This window comes from Dreissena polymorpha, chromosome 9 (assembly GCF_020536995.1).
Source record: "Dreissena polymorpha isolate Duluth1 chromosome 9, UMN_Dpol_1.0, whole genome shotgun sequence".
Lineage (NCBI taxonomy): Eukaryota > Metazoa > Mollusca > Bivalvia > Myida > Dreissenidae > Dreissena > Dreissena polymorpha.
Genome location: NC_068363.1, coordinates 31,174,266 through 31,187,560, shown reverse-complemented (window position 1 = coordinate 31,187,560; position 13,295 = coordinate 31,174,266). Strand labels below are relative to the sequence as shown.

Below are 13,295 nucleotides of genomic sequence, written 5' to 3'. Positions count from 1 at the left end.
AGATGGCCTCAACCCTCTGGCATGATGACCACCAACCTAAATCGCATTCATTGTGAGTGACGATTGAACAAGCTTAGAGTCCGCTAGAAGAAAAGCGCGTGTAGCAACAATTGCGCTAAATGGACCGCTTTAAAAGGAACACTGTTTTTGTTCATTTTGTCGACGGTAAAGTGAAAGAATAAATCGAAATGTGTATGTTATTCATGGAAAAACTTCACACAAGTCGTGTTTGAACTGAAACTGAATTTTTATTTAAAATGACATAAATGAACTAATATATTATAATATTTTAAAAATTTTAAAATTATATATAACTAGCAATAAAAATGTAGCTTTTTATATTTGACATAATGGATGGACAAAAATCCGCCATGTATATACATAATTAGGTTCTATTTACGATTAAAACACACACGTTTGTCTTCGTAACGAAAATCGAGTTCCGGAACATAAATGGACATTTATTCTAAATACATACAATACAATCATTCAAACACACACACCGATTTTCACACGCTTCGTTATTGTTTTTACACGGTGTGTTCATAATTATATTGTTACATAGCAAATACAGCATGTATTTTTGGCATTTAAAGTATTGACTCTAGAAAACTGTGGTATAAATCACAGGTTAACAAACTCGTTAAAATGATATATACTAAGTATAATTTATGTATATAATTCGTGATAAGACAAATTGCAATCACTTTGGTACACACATTTCATTTCTTGACAGACTAATTATAAAAGTGCATGTGGTGAAAATAATAAAAATATAACGATTCGCTTTTTTAGTAAAAGTAAATGTCTCATTTATGATCTTTCTATTAAATTAAATCAACATTTGTTTTGAAACATTATTCTTTCTTAAAAAATCCCAATATCTTGCGTAGCCTAGATTTCCTCTTTGGATCACTCGGCATATAAGACGGTTGAACAGAGATTATTGGTAACACTTGGACTCGGCTGTTAGTGGCACTACTGGGGCGGTTTGTAGAAGGTGTTGTGACCCAATGGTCCGTTTCTTGATTATAGAAATATTTGGGAAGCTCGTGCTCGACTAGATAAGGGTCCCACCAACCCTCGTCTACGTATCTCTTTTCACGCTCTTCCTTTTCGGCGACAGGGTCGGCTTGGCTTTGTTTGTTCAGTTCGTCTAGGAATAGTTTAGTGTCTTCAGTCATTCGGCCTTCTTTCTTCACTTCTTCCGCGAATGTTTCAAATTGCCCATCGTCTGCTTCTCTATAACATACGGCGAGAAACATGTCCGTGATGAGGCGAAAGTCTTTGAGCTTCAAGTAGAAACCACTCGACCGTAACGCTAATTCCTGATAGAAAGGCGTAGACCGAGACTCGTACATCGCTTGAACGCCGTACACTTTGACTCCCATCCCCACCAGCACGTCCAGCTCATCCTTCCAGAACAGTTTTTGGTCCGTGTAGTGTTTGTGATGAGGTGGCTCGTCCCCAATCATCACCAAGGCTTTGGCGCTGTCCTCGCCCCAATCCAACTGCTGCGCCCTCCGCAGGGCCCATTCGTAAGCCTCTCCGCCATTTCCTCCACCACCCGTAGGCGGAACGTTGTTTGCGAAGTCGCATAGCGCACGGACGTCAGTCGTTAAGTCTACGTACCGGACAACGTACACTTCCGAGTCACAGTAGTCCCCATTGGCAATTATGCCGATTCGTATACCAGGTATGTCAGATATCAGCCGCGAACAGATCTCGTTTAGCTTTTGGCGGACATTTGTTAAGACGCTGTACATGCTTCCAGTGGTATCAAAGCAGAAGACCACATCAACTGGTCGCCCTCTGCTGTCAAAAGTGCTTAGTAGCTCTTCTTTTAAATCCTCATTCACTTCATTGTTTTCGTTTGCATTCTCCGTATTGGCGCCTGGAGTTTTCGTCGGCTTCTTTGTAACACTCAAAACAGATCCGCCCGTAACTCCTATGTCCGTTAAGATCAAATCTCGTCTGTTGAAAGGGGCATTGCCTGATTTGATAAGTTGTTCGGCTTCCGATAGTCCAGTCAGAGCAGTAATTTGCTGATGTAAATCTGCAAGTGTATCAACAGTCTGAAATGTCACGTGGTGTTCTGCGTCAAGAAATCGTATCGTTACTGCGACATCTTGCGGGAAAACGATATCAGCCTTCAATATTGTTTCTGAACAGATTCCTAGGTATTGGATAGTTTTTGACTTGTCAATGATTTTTCCTTGGTATTTCAAACGCACGCGATTTTCGCGCACTTTTTCGCTGTCGGCGATTTTCTGCGTGATTTGCCGGACAGTTTCTGACGGTAAATGTTGCAGCTCTATTGCTTTTCCTGTCGGAAGTTTCACGTATATATCAATACACGCAGAAGCCATTATTATTTTTCGCCAAATAGTCCTACATGCAATACCATAAACTTTAAGCGCAAATAATTCTATCAGCGATCATTTATAGGTATGTTGCAACGTTAAAAATAAAAAAGCTAAAAATAGATTTCACAACTTCGCTAATAATAGTATTGTGTATATAGGTAATCATTTCATTGGTTTATATTTTAGATAAAAGTGAACTAAGGGAGACAGCAACGTTCGTATACAGAAGAGACCGCTCACTAGTTGTCGCTCTTGTTGTCTAAGCCTTTCTAAACAATGCTATATGTGTTCAACCATAACTTTGTGAAATTACCGATTTATATACAAAATGAAACATGTTCCGTTTACTTTGTATACGCATACATATTCAGAGATTAACATTAGAAACTAACTTATAATACAAACTAATGGTAAACTGGTACACAGCTTGGGATAATGAAATTGTGAAATCACTGAATGATAAAACGTCAAATAATGCTCTAAATATATGAACGTCATATTAAACAAGAAATATCTTTAAAAAAGATATACGGCGTTGATTGTGGTTGGAGTTGGTGAAAGATCAAGAGTTTAATGAATGAGATCAAAGATAGCGAATGTCTTTTTCCATGCAGTTCTTAGCTGCATCACACGGAGAACGGGATGTTACGCGGAGTTTTTGCGGCTTATTTTACATTGTTACATATCGCTTATCATATATTTATAGATACAAAACGGAAAAACAAAAGAATGAAAGTGAAATCAAAACATATAAGTCCACCGGCCACACGCGAAGTATCCGTACATATTTTAAATATTTATACGCGCGTTCTTCGAACAAACCTGTTTTAGTGGTGTGTAGGGCATTGCTATTTGATTCAATTATTAACGGTATCGGGAATCATCGCGCTCATGCTTAACAAATTAGTCAAAATGGTGGAATAATGCTTGTTTAATTAATCAAAAATAAAATGTATCATGGTATTGTTGAAAACACAGTAAGAATATATAATTGACCTACCATAATTATATCGCCGAATATCTTCATTTAACATATTTCTGGCCTAGTTAACGCGATAGCGTCTAAAAACAAAATAAATGGCAATAAAATTTCAATACATGCATTCAAGGATTATTTTGAACATTTGAGTAATACTATTAATCATACTAATAATGCCGAAGCTGAAGAAATTTGTTCAAATAATAATATTAACGAGGAAAATTGTACTTTTCCAGAACTAGACCAGCTGATAACATTAGATGAAGTTAGGAATGCAGTTAAACGCTTAAAACGTAATAAAGCGGCTGGTAGTGACTTTATTTTAAATGAATATTTTCTTGAAAGTTTGGATATTTTATCAAATCATTTATGTGACATGTTTAATAGTATTTTAGTTTCTGGCTTTTTCCCCGATCAGTGGACAGAAGGAGTTATCATACCTCTTCATAAAAAAGGCTCTGTTGATGATGTTAGTAATTATAGAGGGATAACACTTGTTAGTTGTTTTTCTAAGTTGTTTACAACCATTTTAAACAAACGTATCGAATCGTTTTGTGAAGACAATGCTAAAATTTCTGATGCCCAATTTGGATTCAGAAAAGGATGTTCAACTGTTGATGCTATTTATATCTTGTTGTCTGTTGTGCAGCATTATTTAAATGAAAACAAACGTTTGTATGTTATTTATGTTGATTTGCTCAAATGTTTTGATAGTATATATCGCAATGCATTATGGTTAAAAATGTATAAATCTGGCGTACAAGGTAAACTTTTGAGAATAATTAAGAATATGTATGAAAATGTTAAATCTTGTGTTAAGTCGTGTACATCATATTCTGAATACTTTAGTTATGCTGTCGGTCTAAGACAAGGGGAGGTAATGTCCCCGATTCTTTTTTCACTGTTTGTAGAAGATTTGGAACTATTTTTGCAACATTGTCTGGCCTAAATATAGACGACATAACCTTAATTTTATTATTATTTGCGGATGACATGGCTATTCTAGGTAAATCACCAGAAGAAGTACAGAACCACTTAGATAACCTACATGCCTATTGTAATACATGGGGGCTTAATGTGAATACTTCAAAAACAAAACAAAAAATTTGTAAAAGGGGTAAAATTCGAAATGATGAAAAATGGACATATAATGGCCAAGATATAGAAATCGTAGATAATTTTAATTATCTCGGCACTGTTTTAAATTTCACTGGTAGTTTCACTTTAAATCAAGAACATTTGGTTGGCAAAGCCCTTAAGGCTATGAATATTTTACTCTATAAATGTAAGCAGTATGATCTTAAACCGAAATTATTTTGCCAGTTGTTTGACTCTTTTGTTGGATCTATTTGTTATTATGTTGGATCTATTTGTTGTTATGTTGGATCTATTTGTTGTTATGTTGGATCTATTTGTTGTTATGTTGGATCTATTTGTTGTTATGCCTCTGAAATATGGGGCTTCAATAAATCAAAAGAGATCGAACGCATTCATTTAAAATTTTGCAAGAGATTGTTAAATGTGAAAATAAGCACATGTAACGCTACAGTTTATGGAGAGCTAGGCAGATATCCATTATAGATGTATGTAAATAGATATGTACGCATTGTTAAGTATTGGTTAAAAATTATTAACAGTAAAAATATTATTATACAAACTGTATATTCAAGCATTAAATGATTGTAATAAGGGATGCAACAATTGGGTTGCAAATGTTAAACAATTGTTAAACGATTACGGATTTTCCTATGTTTTTGAAGCTGCAAATATAACTAATAGTCATGCTTTTGTTTGTGAATTTAAATGCAGAATTATTGACACCTTTAAGCAAGAATGGTTTGGTGATATGAATAGAGTTTCTACTCTAGATATGTATAGAATGTTTAAAACTACACTTGAATATGAAAACTATTTAGATTTATTACCCAAGAGTCTACGTTTATACTTTGTGAAATTAAGGGCTTCCGCCCATCCATTGAGAATTCAGACAGGAAGATACTCACGCAACAATATCCCCCGTGAAGAACGTTATTGCCTTTGTTGTAATAAACAGGATATAGAGGATGAATTCCATTTTATTTGTGTTTGCTCATGTTACCGTTTTCTACGGCAAAAATTCATTAAACGTTTTTATTTCGTGAATCCATCGGTTGTTAAGTTCCATAGTTTATTAACATCAACTTTTAAATTTGAAATATTAAACGTGTGTAAATATGTTAAGGAAGCATTATCTGTACGAAATGCTATTTTAAATAATACCACTGAATTATAGTTTGACTTTCTTCAAAGAAGTGTATGTATCACTTTGCAGTCACTGATAGTATTTGTAATACATTGTCCTTGCTGCCTTTAAAATTATTATGTTTCTCCTTGTCAAAATCGTTGTTTATCTCTGTTCTTATTTTGTTTAGAAATGTCATTTCATTGAATTTAGTTCTGAAATGTCATTTAACTTACTAACATATATACATCATTATATTGATTTGGTTACCTACTATAGTATAAGGATACGTGACATTACTTTATTTATAATTATATGCATTAAAGACGATGTACTTATGTATAAGTCTTAATAAACTGTCTGTTCTGTTCTGTTCCTATATTATATAACGATCCGTTTACTGGCCGCTAACTGACCCTGATACCTTGCGGGTTGGAATGCGATGCATTAAAGTGAGGTCACGATTCCACTGCTGGAACGACGACTTGTTTAAAACTTTATACTTTTACATGTTTAATGTTCAAATTTCGAAAATAATTAACCCATTTCTATATTTTGAATATTTTTTACAGAAATTCCTTTAAGCAAACAGTGCAGACCCTGATGAGACGCTGTTTGCCAATGCCTTTTTTCTAGACGGTAGGCATAAATGGGATAAAAATGGTTAGGCCAAAACGAATGCCAGGATAGGGAAACACGATACTTTTATGAACTAAAAAAATCTAGTACACAGGCAGCAATATGGTAATAATTACTCAATATGAGAACATAGCCTTTAAAGGGGCCTTTTCACAGATTTTGGCATGTTTTGAAGTTTGTCATTAAATGATTTATATTGACGAATGTAAACACGAAATTTTAAAAGCTCCAGCAAAAAATCAAAAATAAAATTTAAAAAACGAAAAAAAAGTAGCCTGCAGCAGGGCTCGAACCAGTGACCCCCGGAATCCTGAAGTAAAAACGCATTAGTCAACTGAGCTATCATGCCAAGCATACATAAGCGTATTTTATACTTTATATAAGCAATCTTCGTAGTTTCACAAATTTAAACGACAACAACAGAACTCTCCAAATAATTCAATCGTTTCGCGTTGCAACGCTTTATAATTTTTAGGTTTTTAAATCGTCAAAAGATGCATATAATGGCTATATTGGACCATGGCAAATGTTCAGTAATACTGTTTCCTCACAAATATCATAACTAAAACGAAAATTTGCGAATCTGAAACAACTTTTTTCAATTATGTCAATTTACCAAACCGTGAAAAGATTCCTTTAAATGGTAAAATCAGTTAATGAGCTTCTCACAGATCAAAAAGTGAAACCAATCGTGTACGGTTGACTCAGTTGACGATTTACATGAAATGAGATTAATTTTGTTCTTTAAAACAATGACAAGCAGTAAATGTATGATGGTGTCAACGATTTTAGCATTACGAAAATCGCAACACAACTCAGTGCTAATGTATCCGATCTGTTCCCATCGGTCAGCCAAGAAAATATAACATTCTAAGACGAAACAGCAAAAGCTAATTGTTTTCAATATGCTGTTGAAAATTCTAGCAACGAGTCCATGTATTGTACATACAACATTAACAGTAACTCTGGCCACATATAACAGTGCACATAACAAGAGCGCGACAAGGATTCAAGGTTTTCTATAATCACGGAAAGAAAAGAAAATTCGCGTGTGAACCAATAACATTTGACCCGAATAAGAAAAAGGTCATCTGCAACCATTCTATCAGAAACAAACTGCACTATTCAGCAACCATTTAGACTGACTACAAAGCGAGAAGCTCCAAAGGTCGACAACTCTACGAAGCGAAACAACTCTGCCACAGGAACGTAAATTCTCTTTCCTGCCTGTTTCCTGTACGTAAAAAACGCCACATTTACTGAAACATTATACTTTAACAGCAACTCACGAAATTTGACAATTTAATCAACACTTAAAACTTTAAAAGGCAGCGGACAAAAAGAACATAAACCTATCGTGTGGAAATCTGTCTACTAGTTCACATGAATCAGTGGGCCACCACCTGATGCGATCCGTAGAGGGGTCGACATATGTTTTAATAGTGGCTTTACAAAACAAAACAAAAACAATAAACAGATGTGTATCTGCAAATCAACAACCCGTATTATCAGGATACGTGATGCTTACACCTTGATAACGTTCTATAACGTGATTTATAAGCCAAACATCAGAACGAGAGGCTTACATATATGGCATATAGACAACACTAATGCATTCACTATTTCGATACTAGAATGATGTAAAACTATTATTCAAAAGAATACATTTCTGCATCTTAATGTGATTATTGCATTGCTTATCGTAGGGACCTCTTTTTTACATAATTACAATGATATTTTATATTTTAGGCTTGCATTAAACTATCGGAAGTATTATACGTGGGTTATATCTGAAAATATGTAAAAACAATATTTATTTCTCTCTATTAAGGGCAAACCAGTAACACATTGCACTGAGATTTATAAAAGTTGATTTTTTGTTATCTTCGCGTGGAATTTATTATAGCGTCCACTTTCTATTTTAATGAAATGTTATGATAACCGAAGCCTTATAAGTCACCTTAAAAACATGAAGCTAAGGTTGAATATTAAGCCGACAGTATGACATGACATGAGTCTATGTCCATTATTTATTTTACTGCACCAGCTATTTTTTGAAATCATCAAATACACCCTGATTCATAACGTTGTATGATTAATGCAAGTATTGTTAAATTATATGAACTTGCTAAATCCGAGTTCAGTGCGTTTCATTATGTGAGTTGCCGAATTGCGGTGATTGTAAGTAATGTATTAATGCGCATCACTGAGCATCAGTCAAACTGACATTTTTATTAGACTGTCTTATGCAGAAAATAATATATCGACCACCCAATTGAGAGCCCGTTTAATGTACTGACGGATAATTTAACGGACTGAAGGTCTTACTGCCCGCCCGATTAAAACTGTGTGTGTTTTCAGAAATATGTCAACTCTCCGGATGAATTTCTGAATTTCATTGAATATTATCGCATTTACTTATATATGATTTCTCGATCGCTTAACTAGAGTATTAACTGTGTACGGCTTGAACGATTTACTGATCGCTTAACTAGACTATTTACTCCCTTGAACAATATCGCAATTAGGTATACATGATTGACTGATTGCTAAACTAGATTATTAACTGAGTACGCGCTTGAAAAACATCGCATATACTTAGTCAGACATACGCACTGCCTGTCATATGCTCATTTACTGATCATCATGAATCGACATCAGGCAAAAAGGACAAATAATAAAGCGCTTGTAACACTTGTCATTAATATTTTAGCAAAATTGATTATATTCTAATCTTTATGAACTAGCGGGTTCGAGCCTCAGGACATGCCGATGTTTTAATTATCGAACGATTCCCTTATTTCGAGAGTAGCCTAATTTCCATCACTTTGTTTACATTAAGAACGCGGCTCTCGTGATTACGTAATACGCATGTGCTTGGATTGTTTTGAATCAATAACATTACGACACTTGAAAATAAATACAGACACGACACACATTAGGAAAAGAAAACAAGTGTTATTGAATTTCAAAACCTTACTTCAACTGAAATAATCCAATTTTTTCCTTATTGCATTCACTTTTTGCGGTCCTCGTCATACAATTTCCATATAAATTGCAAAGTGAAGCAGACGACTGCGCTAGTGTAAACACAAACTGTTCATGTATTTGTATACTTTTAACGAACATTATTTTACTTTTCCTGATTCTCATATAATGTTGCATGGTACAATCTGTGTGCGCACATCGCGAAAATATGTGATTTGACGAAATACACATGTTCAGTGGGTATACCCTGTCCCAACTTTATCAAATCTGTTAAAAGTAACACGTATGCCGAAATGTTTTTTGAACAAATTGCGAACCTTTGGTCCGTGTATATACCGTCTTTTTCTTTTTCATTTATTATTCGAAACAACGAAACACGAAAATCAACGCATATAAGTTTATATTCTGATTTTCTAATAACCGTAACTTAAACAAAATACGAAAACAAAATTAACTTCTTTATATCGTTTTCGTTGTACTTATTATAAAACAAAAAACGAAATTGATTTCCCTGTTCATATGTTGTTTCAATTCATATGACAAAATAAATATTTGAAAATTGGAACGGATTGTTTGATCTCGTTTACCGTTCTTGGTTTGAAAAAACGGTTTACGAAAAACGAAAAACGAGTATCGTTTGCAAGATGTGCTGCTGTCTTGGGGAGGTAACTCTTTAGTGGCTTTTTGCGCGTATTTTTCACCCTTTCCATCAGCATGACTTCCTACGTGCTTTTTTCGTGGAGGTAAAGACACGCCCGTAAGGGACAGAGACGTGGATATTTTCAGTTGTTTTCCAGGTATTGTATTTTTCCAATTTGAAATGATCATAATCTTGACATCGAAAGGTTTTTCAACGTACCGGTATTTCATGCCGATCCAGCCGATTAGATATGGCTATAATTAGCCTCTTATGACACTTCTTGTTCTTTGCCCCTATGCTATGTAAATTCAGTACTTATTTTACTAAAAATCAAATTCGTTTTAATCCTATTATCATTGGGGAGTTCCTTACATTTTAAGAGCTGCGATACCCCGTCCCCTGAGTCCCGTATTCCTATTTGTATTACCCGTTAGACCCGCATGACAATTTAAGGACACAATAGTCGGCGGCTGCTAAAATGTCCCTATGTTTTACTTTTAACGTCACCTTGCATAATAGAATAAATTTAAAAAAATGTTTTAATCTTATGGAACGGTAAAGTGCAAGGTGTCTAATACATAATTTCCAATTCGTTCGATTAATAGCAAATACATGTTGCATTTAACAACTGCATTGTGATGTGTCTAGTGATTTTAGCTCTAAGACAAGAGTTATAACCAAACACTTTATATAAATCCGCTTTGCACTTGAAGAAAATAAAATTAACTTAAATATAATAAATAAATGTGCCAATTTAATAACTTATTAAACAACATATTTGATGTTCCTGAAAGAGCGTCCAAGATATAGTTAATGCTATCAAGATATATACATTCTAATGATATTATAACGCCGCTTAATATTTTTTCATTTACGTTACTTAAAGCAGGCGAATATCATGAGTCACGCCTATAGAATCTACTTGCACTCGTTGAAATGTTCCGTTTAAGACCTTGGTTGTCTCCTATAATGAAACTCGAATGCCATTATAGAAAAGTGTTTACATTTTTAACAATACGTGTATGACTTGCTGAGTCAATGATATATATGAGGAGCGTGCCATCAAGCGTTCGCTTGCATTATCTGTTAAAGTACATTTATTAGTCGAAAAGTGTATTATTTTATTTGTTTTATACACATCCAGTTCATTTTAACAGTCCTTCAAAAATTGGACAAAATATGTACACCAAACAAAAACGTTATTAAAAATAAATAAATACATTTGTAACAACGTCAGAGTTGTAACTTATAAAATAAAATCCATTGACATAATGTACTATACTTAGCGTTGATTTTTCTGTTATTTGAATGATGTGTTCTCGCAAAGAGTTTCAAATAATTTTATAATTGTTATAAGCAAATGTTCTTTATTCTATAAAGGGAGCACCAAATATAATCATGCTGATAACATTTAAAAAGAACCCAATGCGTGAACCGATAGCTTTATAACAACATAAATGAATACATTCAGGACCAGTGTCGCAGCCTACATTTGCAACTTGTTGCAAATCACTGGTTGGATGCAAGAACTGCATGGCCACCTGGTACGAGTTACCCGAAGTGTATGAGCCAGGACGGCACACGACGTGCCATGACAGGGCTTTATGAGGCCGTGCATGCTCTTAGGAATAATTCACCATACTAATTGAATGTACATGTGTGTATGTTTAGCAATAATGTGGATTTTTTTATTTCATTTCTTGAACAGATATGAATACAGTGTAGTAAATAATTCGATTTTTGTTTATTACTTGAAGAGAAAGGCTACGCCGAACAAAGATATTTTATTGTGAATGATTATTGTAATGCATGTAATACATTAAATCAAATCCAATGACTTGGAACAAAAGCAGGCATGTATATTGGTATATAACTTTACTGTTGATCTATTCATTATTCCATTAGACTAGCCAAAAAGAGCTGTGCCAAGACTCGTCTATTCTTCCTCTATAATACATGTAATAGTGAACATTTAATTATTCAAAATAATAGTTTCAAAGGGAGGAAACTGCGCACGCACTAAGATTAATCATGAGTTATCATCCAAATAAAGCTGCGCAGCGCCCCTCGTTTTCCGTTTTCCGTGTATCGTTTTATCAAATCAAGAACGATAAATTAGAGCAGGCGCTTTGTTTCAATTTTCAAATATTGATTTTTTTTAAATTTAAATTGAAACGAAATAGGAATAGTCATACACGTTTCGTGTTTTTGTTTTGTAATTAGTAAAACGAAAAACGATATAAATAAGTCGATTTGTTCTTTGTTTTTTGTATTTGTTTCGGTTATAAGAAAATCGGAATATGAACTAATATGCGTTTATTTTCGTGTTTCGTATTGTCGAATGCAAAACAAAAAGCGAAAAGACGGTATGTACACGGACCACCTTTGTGTTGTTTTTTTTGCAATTCTTGAGCAATTTAAGGTGTCAATGTTTCCCAAGAGAAGATTGACCGATAAAACAAAACCTTGCTAAATTGTGAAAAGAAGTTATACAAATTAGAATTCCCGTTTCAGTCTGTATAAATATATTCAGTGAATCGAATGTTCGATGTTTGGTTGGCCTAATTCCAATTGCAATCGAGTACTCTCTCTTTTCGGAGGTGATGTATCGATACCAGGAAACAAAGCGCGTAGTGTATGTTTTTTACGGATGGGTATGGGACCATCGGTTTTGCGTGGTTAAACACGCTAGACAATTTCGACCTTAAATGTACGGGCGATAAATAAATCTCTAAAGGTAAATCGTTTATTGCGACATTGTTAGCATTAATTCAGAAATTCTTTCACTTGTTTGCTTTTTCGCTCGATACACGGTAATTTGATGATTGTTTTGTTCCATTATTAAAAAGGGTAAGAATACAATAAATTGAAAGAAGACACAAGTTCAAACCACTTATCTTTGGATTAGAAAGCTATTGTCTAAACAACTCAGAAATTCGTCCGGAGAGTTGACATATTTATGAAAACACACACAGTTTTAACAGCATATAAACTTTCACAGATAACATACTTCATTACACTTACTTCTTTTCGAAAATGTTTATCCGATTATGGATTTTTGTGACCATTGTCCTTTTTTAGTAAAACATGTCACACTGGAGGCAAAGTGATTATATAATTGTTATTGATTGTGTTGATTTAATCACTTTCATTTCATGAACCTTAAAAGGACCTTTTCACAGATTTGGAACCTATTGAAGTTTGTCATTAAATGCTTTATAATGATTAATGTAAACATTGGATCGAAAAGGCTCTAGTATAACACAATAATGCAATTAAAGAAAGAAAAAAAGTAGCTAACCCTCAACTGGGCTCGAAACACTGACCATTGGAGTAAAAGTCTAAGGCCAATCGGCCATCCGTGCTCAAGCTATGATTGCAGTATTTTATATTTCATAATTGAAATCCTCGTTGTGTCACAAAATATAACGACAACAACAGCGCTCTCTAAATTATTTCGCC

The 13,295-nt window shown here is 34.2% G+C and overlaps 3 protein-coding genes across 5 annotated transcripts in view; 2 read left to right on the top strand and 1 right to left on the bottom strand.

Annotated features, from left to right (window-relative positions):
• The window catches only part of LOC127845724 (uncharacterized), a 265,031-nt gene that overhangs the window by 162,415 nt on the left and 89,321 nt on the right, over positions 1 to 13,295 (top strand). The gene's annotated exons all lie outside the window — the stretch shown is intronic.
• The window catches only part of LOC127845726 (uncharacterized), a 251,690-nt gene that overhangs the window by 211,764 nt on the left and 26,631 nt on the right, over positions 1 to 13,295 (top strand). The window lies entirely within an intron of this gene.
• LOC127845725 (uncharacterized) lies at positions 447 to 2,386 on the bottom strand. The gene has a single exon (XM_052376831.1). The coding sequence runs from the start codon at positions 2,367 to 2,369 to the stop codon at positions 858 to 860; it is 1,512 nt and encodes a 503-aa protein (XP_052232791.1). The 5' UTR covers positions 2,370 to 2,386; the 3' UTR covers positions 447 to 857.